The 13,900-nt window shown below is 41.0% G+C and overlaps 1 protein-coding gene across 1 annotated transcript in view; it reads left to right on the forward strand.

Moving 5' to 3' along the window:
- The window catches only part of gramd4b (GRAM domain containing 4b), an 82,426-nt gene that overhangs the window by 27,774 nt on the left and 40,752 nt on the right, over window positions 1-13,900 (forward strand). The window contains exon 3 of the mRNA XM_060928142.1: window positions 7,560-7,680. Coding sequence (XP_060784125.1) covers window positions 7,560-7,680 — 121 coding nt within the window. The remainder of the gene's footprint in view (window positions 1-7,559; window positions 7,681-13,900) is intronic.

Genomic DNA, 13,900 nt, shown 5'->3' on the forward strand with positions numbered 1-13,900 from the left:
TTTCTTCAGTTATACCATGTTGGAAGCTTTGGTTTTATTATTATTATTATTATTATTATTATTGCACTTTCATATTTTCAGGTGTTCCTTTTTTATGTAATATACGTGGCACTAAAATATGTTGCAGATGAACTAAACAGAAGTAAATTGCCACACCTTATCATGAGATCCTGAAAGGTGTGTTCATGCACTTAGTGTGAATGCACATTCTGCATCCTGTGATTCATTGGCATCCATGTGTTAACCAGTGAAATCTGTTGAGATCCAAAGTTTAGCTGTAAAAAGAAAGCAGGCTGGCTCGACTCCACCCAGGGCAGCTTCTCAGGTTGCTGAACAGGCTCAACAGAAAAACGGATAGGTGCCTTGAAGATTTTTGAGGCTTCCTGCTTACTTTTTGCTTTGCTTACACTTACACGTCACATACAGTGATGCTTGAAAGTTTGTGAACGCTTTAGAATTTTCTATATTTCTGCATAAATATGACCTAAAACATCATCAGATTTTCACACAAATCCTAAAAGTAGATAAAGAGAACCCAGTTAAACAAATGACACAAAATATTATACTTGGTCATTTATTTTTTTGAGGAAAATTATCCAATATTGCATGTCTGTGAGTGGCAAAAGTATGTGAATGTTTCCTTTCAGTATCTGGTGTGACCCCCTTGTGCAGCAATAACTGCAACTAAACGTTTCCAGTAACTGTTGATCAGTCCTGCACACCGGCTTGGAGGAATTTTAGCCCATTCCTCCTTACAGAACAGCTTCAACTCTGGGATGTTGGTGGGTTTCCTCACATGAACTGCTCGCTTCAGGTCCTTCCACAACATTTCGATTGGATTAAGGTCAGGACTTTGACTTGGCCATTCCAAAACATTAACTTTATTCTTCTTTAATCATTCTTTGGTTGAACGACTTGTGTGCTTAGGATCATTGTCTTGCTGCATGATCCACCTTCTCTTGAGATTCAGTTCATGGACAGATGTCTTGATATTTTCCTTTAGAATTCGCTGCTATAATTCAGAATTCATTGTTCCATCGATGATGGCAAGCTGTCCTGGCCCAGATGCAGCAAACCATGATACTACCACCACCATGTTTCACAGATGTGATAAGGTTCTTATGCTGGAATGCAGTGTTTTCCTTTCTCCAAACATAACGCTTCTCATTTAAACCAAAAAGTTCTATTTTGGTCTCATCCGTCCACAAAACATTTTTCCAATAGCCTTCTGGCTTGTCCACGTGATCTTTAGCAAACTGCAGACGAGCAGCAATGTTCTTTTTGGAGAGCAGTGGCTTTCTCCTTGCAACCCTACCATGCACACCATTTGTTGTTCAGTGTTCTCCTGATGGTGGACTCATGAACATTAACATTAGCCAATGTGAGAGAGGCCTTCAGTTGTTTAGAAGTTACCCTGGGGTCCTTTGTGACCTTGCCGACTATTACACGCCTTGCTCTTGGAGTGATCGGTGTTGGTCGACCACTCCTGGGGAGGGTAACAATGGTCTTGAATTTCCTCCATTTGTACACAATCTGTCTGACTGTGGATTGGTGGAGTCCAAACTCTTTAGAGATGGTTTTGTAACCCTTTCCAGCCTGATGAGCATCAACAACGCTTTTTCTGAGGTCCTCAGAAATCTCCTTTGTTCGTGCCAATACACTTCCACAAACGTGTTGTGAAGATCAGACTTTGATAGATCCCTGTTCTTTAAATACAACCCTGATTCCAAAAAAAGATGGGACAAAGTACAAATTGTAAATAAAAACGGAATGCAATGATGTGGAAGTTTCAAAATTCCATATTTTATTCAGAATAGAACATAGATCCTGTGATGAACTGGCGACTTGTCCAGGGTGTACCCCGCCTTTCGCCCATAGTCAGGTGGGATAGGCTCCAGCTTGCCTGCGACCCTGTAGAACAGGATAAAGTGGCTAGAGATAATGAGATGAGATGAGATAGAACATAGATGACATATCAAATGTTTAAACTGAGAAAATGTATCATTTAAAGAGAAAAATTAGGTGATTTTTAAATTTCATGACAACAACACATCTCAAAAAAGTTGGGACAAGGCCATGTTTACCACTGTGAGACATCCCCTTTTCTCTTTACAACAGTCTGTAAACGTCTGGGGACTGAGGAGACAAGTTGCTCAAATTTAGGGATAGGAATGTTAACCCATTCTTGTCTAATGTAGGATTCTAGTTGCTCAACTGTCTTAGGTCTTTTTTGTCGTATCTTCCGTTTTATGATGCGCCAAATGTTTTCTATGGGTGAAAGATCTGGACTGCAGGCTGGCCAGTTCAGTACCCGGACCCTTCTTCTACGCAGCCATGATGCTGTAATTGATGCAGTATGTGGTTTGGCATTGTCATGTTGGAAAATGCAAGGTCTTCCCTGAAAGAGATGTTGTCTGGATGGGAGCATATGTTGCTCTAGAACCTGGATATACCTTTCAGCACTGATGGTGTCTTTCCAGATGTGTAAGCTGCCCATGCCACACGCACTAATGCAACCCCATACCATCAGAGATGCAGGCTTCTGAACTGAGCGCTGATAACAACTTGGGTCGTCCTTCTCCTCTTTAGTCCGAATGACACGGCATCCCTGATTTCCATAAAGAACTTCAAATTTTGATTCGTCTGACCACAGAACAGTTTTCCACTTTGCCACAGTCCATTTTAAATGAGCCTTGGCCCAGAGAAGACGTCTGCGCTTCTGGATCATGTTTAGATGCGGCTTCTTCTTTGAACTATAGAGTTTTAGCTGGCAACGGCGGATGGCACGGTGAATTGTGTTCACAGATAATGTTCTCTGGAAATATTCCTGAGCCCATTTTGTGATTTCCAATACAGAAGCATGCCTGTATGTGATGCAGTGCCGTCTAAGGGCCCGAAGATCACGGGCACCCAGTATGGTTTTCCGGCCTTGACCCTTACGCACAGAGATTCTTCCAGATTCTCTGAATCTTTTGATATAATGCACTGTAGATGATGATCTGTTCAAACTCTTTGCGATTTTACACTGTCGAACTCCTTTCTGATATTGCTCCACTATTTGTCGGCGCAGAATTAGGGGGATTGGTGATCCTCTTCCCATCTTTACTTCTGAGAGCCGCTGCCACTCCAAGATGCTCTTTTTATACCCAGTCATGTTAATGACCTATTGCCAATTGACCTAATGAGTTGCAATTTGGTCCTCCAGCTGTTCCTTTTTTGTACCTTTAACTTTTCCAGCCTCTTATTGCCCCTGTCCCAACTTTTTTGAGATGTGTTGCTGTCATGAAATTTCAAATGAGCCAATATTTGGTATGAAATTTCAAAATGTCTCACTTTCGACATTTGATATGTTCCCTATGTTCTATTGTGAATACAATATCAGTTTTTGAGATTTGTAAATTATTGCATTCCGTTTTTATTTACAATTTGTACTTTGTCCCAACTTTTTTGGAATCGGGGTTGTAAAACAGGGTGCCCACTCACACCTGATTGTCATCCCATTGATTGAAAACACTTGACTCTAATTTCACCTTCAAACTAACTGCTAATCCTAGAGGTTCACATACTTTTGCCACTCACAGATATGTAATATTGGATCATTTTCCTCAATAAATAAATGACCAAGTATAATAATTTTGTCTCATTTGTTTAACTGGGTTCTCTTTATCTACTTTTAGGACTTGTGTGAAAATCTGATGATGTTTCAGGTCATATTTATGCAGAAATATAGAAAATTCTAAAGGGTTCACAAACTTTCAAGCACCACTGTGGCACTAACATACAAAAGTACACAATGACATTCAAAATGTCCAAATGAGGCAGTGTCTTTGTGTCTACTGCTTCTTCCTGTTATTGGAATTACTGTTGTCGGGTGAGAGCTTATTGTAATATTTGTATATCATATTTTATTTTGGATTTATACAAGACTTAAAATCTCACTTTTCCCTCCATTTGCATATTCGTGCTTTCATTTGAAATGCTATTGGTGTAATTAATTCTTTACTTACTCACTGGCCACTTTATTAGGAACACCCATCCACTTGCTGTTTTATGCAGTTCTCTAATCCGCCAATCCCTTGACAGCAGCACAGTACATAAAATCATGCAGATACAAATCAAGAGCTTCAGTTAATGTTCACTTCAAACATCAGAATGGGGAAAAAATTGTGATCTCAAAGTGTGACTTTTACTGTGGCATGGGTGTTGGTGCCAGATGGACTGGCTTGAGTATTTCAGAAACTGCTGATCTCTTGGGGTTTTCACACACAACAGTCTCTCTCTAGAGTTTACAAGATGGTGCGAAAAACACTGAGTGAGTGACAGTTCTGTAGGTGAAAACGGCTTGTTGATGAGAAAGGTCAGAGGAAAATGGCCAGATTAGTCTGAGCTGCCAGGAAGGATATAGTAACTCATATAATCACTCTTTACAACAGTGGTGAGCAGAAACACATCATCTGCAACAGCAGAAGACCACATTGGCAGAAGAGCACTCCTGCCAGCCAAAACCAGGAATCTTCGAAGCAAGCAAAAGTTCCTATTAAAGTGGCCAGTGAGTGTATTTGTACTGTCTAAGATGGAAAACCTGTTGGTACCTTTGTGTAGGATTGCTTTAGGCTCCGTCCTCTATCTGAAACCTGCTCTGCCTTGCCTGTAGAATTGATAGGTTGTGTCTAGACAAGCTTCTGAATAACGTCTGCGTTGGCTCCAGTTGGACTGTGTTCGCTTCCCATGGGGATCGTTGATTGTTGACCTCAGCCTTGTTCTGTCCCTGGCAATGAGGTACTTCCAGGAAGATGTCAGTTTAATGCCTGTGCAGGTTAAAGTAATGGCAGCTAGACAAGTTACAGCTGAATTAGTGAGTCATAAATGAGAATTACTCACTAATTTTTGAGGAAATGTTGACCTTTGATGGTGTCTGGGCAGCAGTGATGTCACTATTAATATTGGGAATATTTATGTGCACATGTGCACTGTAGTGTTATATTTCAGTCTTGGTAACTGTACTAGCCTTCCTGTTAACCTCTGCAAATGGGCTTTGCAAACATGATGTCTCATCTCATTTCATTATCTCTAGCCGCTTTATCCTGTTCTACAGGGTCGCAGGCAAGCTGGAGCCTATCCCAGCTGACTACGGGCGAAAGGCGGGGTACACCCTGGACAAGTTGCCAGGTCATCACAGTGCTGACACATAGACACAGACAACCATTCACACTCACATTCACACCTACGGTCAATTTAGAGTCACCAGTTAACCTAACCTGCATGTCTTTGGACTGTGGGGGAAACCGGAGCACCCGGAGGAAACCCACGCGGACACGGGGAGAACATGCAAACTCCACACAGAAAGGCCCTCGCCGGCCACGGGGCTCGAACCCGGACCTTCTTGCTGTGAGGCGACAGCGCTAACCACTACACCACCGTGCTGCCCCAAACATGATGTTTTTTTTTTTGTTCTCTCATTTAGAATTAACTTTATGAGATTTGCCTGCCTATAGACAGAAGGGTCCAGTGGTGGCAGTTTCACAATGGGCCCCTGTGCAAGCTTTACACTTGGGAGCTACAACCACTGCTTTTCCAAATGAAGTTCTTGCATGTGCAAATTTCTACACCCTTAATATTTCATAAACAGTCGGTAGCCCTGTTGTGATGGGTTCAGACCAAAAACAGTGAGAGTGTCAAAATGTGCTCTGGCTGCCCTGCCAGTGACGCTGTCGAAGGTTGTGGACGCTCTGTGATGGAGATGAAATGGGTGGCTACAAGTTTGTTCGGAATGCTTGATCCTGCAAACTTTATTTAAAGGGACAGCAAAGTAAACAGACTTGTCTCCTGGTATCTTTGTGCCAACTGACCACAAGTAGGGTATCCGTTATCCTCATGAAATCTTTTAAAGGTGAAGGTAAGAAATTGATTTATGAAGGAAAATAATGAATAATTATAATTACATGTTTGGTAAGAAAATAAACTAATGATATAAACTAGTTAAAAGCCATTTATGTGGTGTGACTTTTGCGTTTATAAGTGCTAAGTCAGATTTCAACATTCAGGACACTTTTTATTGGACACATTTACTAGCCTTTAATTAAAGTGCAAGCATTGGATGTGTGCGGTCTCCGGTGTCCACCAGAGGGCGCTGCACCGAGGTACAAGGCCCTATTGTTTTCCTAAGGATTCTTATTATTTCTTCTTCTTCTTCTTTTTTATCTACAAGACTTGGCCAGTGGGTAGCACGGTGGTGTAGTGGTTAGCGCTGTCGCCTCACAGCAAGAAGGTCTGGGTTCGAGCCCCGTGGCCGGCGAGGGCCTTTCTGTGCGGAGTTTGCATGTTCTCCCCGTGTCCGCGTGGGTTTCCTCCGGGTGCTCCGGTTTCCCCCACAGTCCAAAGACATGCAGGTTAGGTTAACTGGTGACTCTAAATTGACCGTAGGTGTGAATGTGAGTGTGAATGGTTGTCTGTGTCTATGTGTCAGCCCTGTGATGACCTGGCGACTTGTCCAGGGTGTACCCCGCCTTTCGCCCGTAGTCAGCTGGGATAGACTCCAGCTTGCCTGCGACCCTGTAGAACAGGATAAAGTGGCTAGAGATAATGAGATGAGAGGAGATGAGATTAATTATACCGAAAGCATTACAATTTTACACTTAACTGAGCCTTTTGCCTCATGAAATATTGTATTATTTTGTGATGAGATTGTGTAATTTGAAAAGTAACCCATGGGTCACTTTTCATCTAGTTTGACGGCGCCATCAGGACCTTGAATGACTTACATTAAAAAAAAAAATTATCCACAATTTTCCCAATTTATAGAGATCCAGGAAACATGCAAACTCCAATATGATAATTATTTGTATCATATTGGAGTTTGCATGTTTCCTGGATCTCTATAAATTGGGAAAACTGTGGATAATTTTTTTTTTTAAATGTAAGTCATTCAAGGTCCTGATGGCGCTGTCAAACTAGATGAAAAGTGGCCCATGGATTACCTTTCAAAATGCACAATCTCGTCACAAAATAATACAATATTTCATGAGGCAAAAGGCTCAGTTAAGTGTAAAATTGTAATGCTTTCGGTATAATTAATCTCATCTTCTCTCATCTCATTATCTCTAGCCGCTTTATCCTGTTCTACAGGGTCGCAGGCAAGCTGGAGCCTATCCCAGCTGATTACGGGCGAAAGGCGGGGTACACCCTGGACAAGTCGCCAGGTCATCACAGGGTGCTTTCGGTATAATTGGAAAGTAAATTGCAGACATGAACAAGATTGATTTGGCTTTCGTTGCCTACGTAGAAAAGGTGGAAGGAATGAGCTACAGAGGTTAAATAGAGTGTTGGTTAGTGCTGTTATCTACACTTCCACAGCTTTGAGTAAACAACTAGCCGTACAGTGGCATCAACAACACCCAGGCCCACCTGAGTGACATAACAGCCTCACCTTGCTCTTTTCTTTCCTATAAGGGCCATTGTGTTTTTATGTACATGAGTCACTGTTGTACATCTCCTATGAGTCTGTGCCTGGAATATAACCTCACTTTCTTGAGCTTCTTTCTCTCCCATTGTGCGTCCAGGCTGGTTCAGGGTCCATCATCATGGCTGCTACTATCCAGGACTACCAGAGGACAGAGGTGGACAGGCTCAATGAGGTCAAGGGTCACCTTGAGATCGCCTTATTGGAGAAACATTTCCTTCGTAAGTACCGCTACAGCATTATTAGAGATCCTGCACTTTCAGACTGTGAATTGTCAGTTCATTGACTGTGTTTTTGTTACTCTCCCACTCTAAGCATTTCCTGCCATTATCAGACAGTAATATCAAAGACTTCAGTGACCCCAAGAACAAATGTCAATGAGCGTAATTGTTCCAAGATATCACTTCAGCAGTGCTCCCCCGGGTTCTGAAAATATTCTCCACTTAAAAAATCAAGTCAAAGAAATATTCTTTACGTTTTATTATTTTTCTTCACTCAGTCTGTATTTTTTTCTTAGTTACTGACTTATCAAAGTGGACTTAATACAGGTTTATACCAACCAAACCGGCACAATTCAAATATTTCTACAGATACAGCTAGGTCTCTCCATTACATATAAAATTTGGGCTCCACTCCAGCCTCTAATAAGAAAGACATGATTTTGGACAGCCTGTGCACCATCAAGCTAAAATAAACCTCTTTAGTTTGAACTTACTGAAGATTATTTTAGTATGGAATTATTCAAAAGAGGTATTAAGACTCCCTTTAGCCTTTACTTCAACACAAAACTTGATTTACAATTGAACGGAGTCGAGAAGAATCCTGGAACAACCAACAGTGAAGGAATCCGATTTTTCCGTTGATTGACAAACCGAACACAGAATGACGTTGCATTTTTCACCATATTTTAGCCACAGGAACTCAACACGCCACGCCCCCCGAAACATAGCTCCCTTCAGTCACTTGCCACAGCTGACTGCACTTTTATTTTGATGTTTTTTACCGACCCCTGTATTACTGACATTGTGCAATATGCTCGGGGATAGTAGAGGATCTGAGTGTGCCTCTTCCGTACCTGTTCTAGCCCTTAAATCCTCTTCAGTGCTTGAAGAAGCCCGCCCAAAACATTTTGCCAGCTTAGCCTGCACCATTGTTTGGTTCACGTAGAGATAATTACACCACCACACCAGGCTGATTTAAGACGTACTGTGATTGGTCAAAAGGTTGGCGCTCATTTGGTCCTTGTGTGTAGTCTTTTTTTTTTTTTTTAATTGGTCACAAGCACGTCCTCATAGTTTACACTTTGGCTTCCTGCCGTCTCTTCACTGCGGTTGGATTTCGGCAAACGTAGCAATTTGTGGAGGGATTTCTAGAAAAGATGAGTTCTGATGATGACGATAAAGATGACCGATACATTCATTGCTGTGACGACTGCTTGTAGTTTTCTCTTCGTCACTGATGGATTATGTTCGTCAATGACGAGCCTGACGAGCACCAGCGGGAACCCTGCTTCAGGCTTTCCTGCAGATCTGTAAGGTGTTGTACTGATAAACACTGAGGTCACCAGAGCTACTGTTTTGTAGTGCGTGTGTCCTTTTTCAGAGTACATTATTGTTTTATTCCTCTGCCAGCCAAATCAAGCTGAGCTGAGCAGGCGTTTTTCACTGAGCTGTGTGACCTGCACCACCGTCCTGTTAATGGGGAAACAGAAGTCAAAGACCAGCCCTTTACTGGTTAAAGAATCAACACAGACACACACGCATACCACACACACAGTGAAGCATAGATTATTGATCTCTGTTGCTATTTAATGAAGAGACACTATCCTTTCTTATTCGTATTTATTTAAAGTCGGAGAAATTATGAAAGTGTCTTCTACAGCAAATGTCCTTTTAATTGGTTATGCCTCGTCATACATCAGAGGTATCAAGGGGCAGATGGTTCTAATTTTAGACTGTGTGTGTGGCTCATGGGTACTGTTGTACAGCAAAGCAACAAAGGTTAATCGAGGACTTTTTCATGTTACTGTCTGTAAATCTCGGTAAGATTTATTTATAGGCAGTTGGACAACACAAAAAAGATGAACACTGATGAACTGTAGTGAGTCTTTGATTCTTTGACAAGAGACCTCAAAGCTACAGATAATAATACGATCTGTGGGAAGATTTTTTTTTTCAGAGAATTACAATGCAGTTGCTGTGCAGCTGACCTTTCTTTCAAACATGCAGTACTGATAATGAGGTGATGTAAATAAAGACTGTGGGGAGACCAGCAAGACCAGTGAAGCAGGCTTGTGAGACATCAGATGCAGCTTTTTTTTTTTTTTTTAATCTCATTTTTCAGTCTGGGCCTGGTGGAACCAGCAAGCTTGCTAAAGCTAATCATGAATTGGTTATAGCTGGGTGAGTTATGAGCTGAATTGTTACTGATCTGTCATTTGATTTCTTGAAATAATTTCTGAGAATTCAGTATCTCTGATAATTTGATCATTTGCAGCCTTGTATCTTACGCACCCTTCTCATATACCAGAAGCCAATCAGAACAAGCCTGGATGGAAATATATGTGTATATATATGTGTGTGTGTGTGTGTGTGTGTGTGTGTGTGTGTGTGTGTGTAGTTATGTACTGTCATGTGTAAGTGCTCTTATGTGAAAACAAAGTGCTAAAGCAATCCCTACCGATTATCTAATTGCACTATCAAGGTATCTTTTTTTGCTAATTTTTTTCATATATAATAATGTCTAGATTAGACTTTATCATTCCACTTAAGACCAGGCTTAGCATGGAGCTGAAAGCTAGCAGTGTTGAGCAGAACTAGTAATTGGGGAAATTTATGCTTAAGCTGTTTTGACATTTTATGCCTTTTTTAAGTTTATTTTTACCAAAATAATTTTATCCATCGAAGAAAGTTGTACGTACAAGTTACACATGTGCTAACCCCCCCAAAAAAACAGATTAGTTTGTTGTAACAAGTGAGATTCCTCACTTTCATTAATGACTTCATAAGATTAGCTTCTGCTTGTGTCCTTTTAGAATGAATTAAGGTTTGTAAGTCTGACCTTTTTTTATTTTTAATTAATTAAAATTTTTTTTTACATTTATTATGTTCTATCAAGACTCTGTTTAAACTGGCAATGCTAAACTGGATGTTCCTGTCTAAATATTGATTGATTTTAAATAAATAAATGTGCCTCAAGAAAATTCCGAGTCATATGACAACTAGAAGGATATTCAGTTATACAGTCAAATAATGATAATTTAGAATTTATTGTAGCTTTAGGAGCGCACATGTGCATAGACACATGAGTGACATTTAAAGGAAAAACTAGTTATTCTGTTATGCTGTATTTTCCTGGCATGATGTTGATCCACTTGTCACCTTGGAGAAAAGCGTGTGGCTCAATACAAATTTCTTCTGACTGATGCCCTTTATCCGATGATGAAACATTTCTAATCTTGAGTTCCAGAAAGACCGTGTCCTCATTTATAGGAACGGCTTAGTTAGTATGCTTCATCCCCACCATAATCAAAATATCAACTGAGGATTATACATGTATGTATACAGGGTTAGTCAAAATGATGTTAACACTTAAATGGTAGAAACCATTTATTCACAAAACATACATCATATGTGCAAGATGATTTACAGGACGCTCTCAACCTGTTCGCCATCGTGTTCAACACACAAAAACCAACGAGCAACAGTATCATTTAATCTGTCACCTATGGCGTACGTCTATCTGCAGGAGAAAAATAATCCATTCGTGATAACATAATTTTGACTAACCCTGTGTGTGTATGTATGTGTATCTCCCTCAGGTAAATTTCCTGAGACTTGTAGAGTCAATGACGATGCACATTGAAGCTATACTTGTGGTGGCCCATCAGTTTGCTCTTTCCTTTGTCTTATCTTGCCTGTAGCTCTTGCATATTTCTGTCCCCATTGAGCATAGGACTGGATAGACGGGATTGCATTATTTATAGAAGGGTGTTCATCCATCCAGTAAATTTCCAGAGACTTGCAGAATCAAGGCACGTTACTTGTTGTGGCCCAACACCTTACAACCACACCTTTTATATTGGTTTTTCCTTCATTTATAACTCATCTGTAGTACTTGTTTCTTCCTGCATTGAGAGTAGGACTGGAGAGACAGGATTCCTTTTCCCATCATATGTGAAAATTACTTTTGGTCAAAAATGCTGATTAAATGGAAGGATTTTCGGAGAACTGTCACTGTATTCTTCCAGCCAGTCTTACCTTGTTCTGTGATGATGGCAGGCTGTATCTTGGCTGAACACAGCACGAGGGCATGTTGTCACTGGGTTAGAAAGGCTTTGGTCCAACTCCCATGCTTACAATAGCAATTGGATCATTCATTAGGATTTTTTTTTTTTTGTGTGTGTGTGTGTGTGTGTGTGTGTGTGTGTGTGTGTGTGTGTGACCAGTGTAGTGTTATGGGTGTGACCTGTACAGAGTGGCATTTTTTTCCACAGTAATAAGCAGTTTAAAGGAGATACGCAGAACCTTTATTTCTAAATACATTTTTGGGTGGATAGGATCTCCATCCTTGACTCTTGTATACTGCATAAATGGGAATTTAAAAAAATATATTTTGGAGAGTTAAAATCGACCGCAAAGTTGGCATTTGAGCTGCCCCGCTGAGCCAGCCAGCCCTGAGTGTGTGACGTCACAGTGTTAACCGGTTTTAAGGCCGAGGCCTTTGACAGCTATAGACCAAAATCATATAAATAAAAATTTATGGTGAAAGTAAGAAATACCGTTACTGACTTGCTCAACTAAGACTGATTTGACTTCATTGATTGTGGGTTGACTCTCATTAAAACAGGATAGGTGTTATAACTTATGCAACATACATGTACATACATGCATTTTCACTGATAAAACGTAAAAAGCTAATTAAATAATCAGATGAACCATTTTCTCCATACTGAGTACTCTGCCATTACTGCTCGGCTCAGGCAATTACTAAAACCCGGGACGGGACGTCACCGGTTTTAGCAACAACTGTGGGGAGGTCACTGCCCGAGTGATATGTCATGTTCCGTCCCGTCCTGTTCCGTCCCAGGTTTTAGCAACAACCCTCGGCTCACGCTCTGGGAGAACTGGTGCAACTGAACTTGCTTTCCTTTTCTTGTAGTTTTCTTTTCCTTTAATTGTTGATACTGCACCCTCTTTCAATACGGGCTTATAGCCAACACTCCTCAACAGATCAGAGGTCTCGTATGAGTCCTCAGTAAAATGTGCAGAGCAGAGGAGAGACCACTTTGTAGGCACCCGATGTGCACTTGAACTTCTTGCAAAACGTGTCCAAATCTTTGCAGTTTGAACATTCTTGGGCCATGAATGCAACATAAATCCACCTTCTGTTATGGTGCTGCACCTGCCAGCAACATAACAGCATCTACGTGGCATGGCGATAAATTAGCTCAAAATGGAAGCTCGAAGTTGCAGTCAGCTCTGTGTTTTAGTGTAGCGGAAATGGCAATAAGACCGATAGCCTTCCTGCGGTGACGTTACAGATGTCCAGGTCATTCACTCAAACTGCTACCTATATGAATCACTTTAATCGTAAAAATTACTATATTAGATTTATTGTTAACACTTAAAATTATTCCTATGCCATTCTTGAGGTCTCAGGGCATTTATAAACAAAAAGTGAGGCCATGGCTCTGCGTATATGCTTTAAAGGTTTTGGTGAGATAGTGAACAATGGCTGCAAATACAGCTCACAATCACTGCAATATCCCTAAATGCACAAAAATGCAAGCAAACATCAAGCAAAGTGAGAAAGAAATTGCTTTGTGCTGTTTGCCCAGATGAGGAGGAGCGTTTTAAGAGTTTAAGTGGTAGCTTGAATGTCTGCAGCTGGTATTTTTAAAGAAGCTGTCTGATTGAAAACCGCTGATTGTAAACGGCTAAAATGGGGCTGTGCCATCTCGATTTAAATGGATAGATCAAGTGTTTTTGATGTTAGCATTGTGTGTGGGACCTGCTCCTGCTGCACACCACAACTGTGCAGCTGTACCTTCTCCAGATGAGTGAACTAACTATGTCCTGCTCATGCCCTTATTGTTGCTTACTAGTTTATTGGAGCTGTGTTCTTTAGCAGCTGCACCAGGTGATCGACTTAAATGAACTAGCTAGCTAGACAAGTGTGAAAAATATACCTAGCTATTTACTGCTTGCGTTAATCCGGAATATACTGTTAATGAGCTCTTTGGATTCACTGTCGCTCCATGTACTATTCACAACAGATATTACGACTCAGTCGGTGTGAGAAAGGGCTATGCATTGTTTACAGCATGGCCTGCAGTAGTGACAGGTTGGTTTAACCGCCATGGGAGCAAGTCGGACAAGTCTTGACTTGACAAATCAGCCTCGGTTAATGAGAATGGAACAAAGCCAGTTATCTTTTTGC

This window comes from Neoarius graeffei, chromosome 8 (assembly GCF_027579695.1).
Source record: "Neoarius graeffei isolate fNeoGra1 chromosome 8, fNeoGra1.pri, whole genome shotgun sequence".
NCBI classification, from domain to species: Eukaryota; Metazoa; Chordata; class Actinopteri; order Siluriformes; family Ariidae; genus Neoarius; species Neoarius graeffei.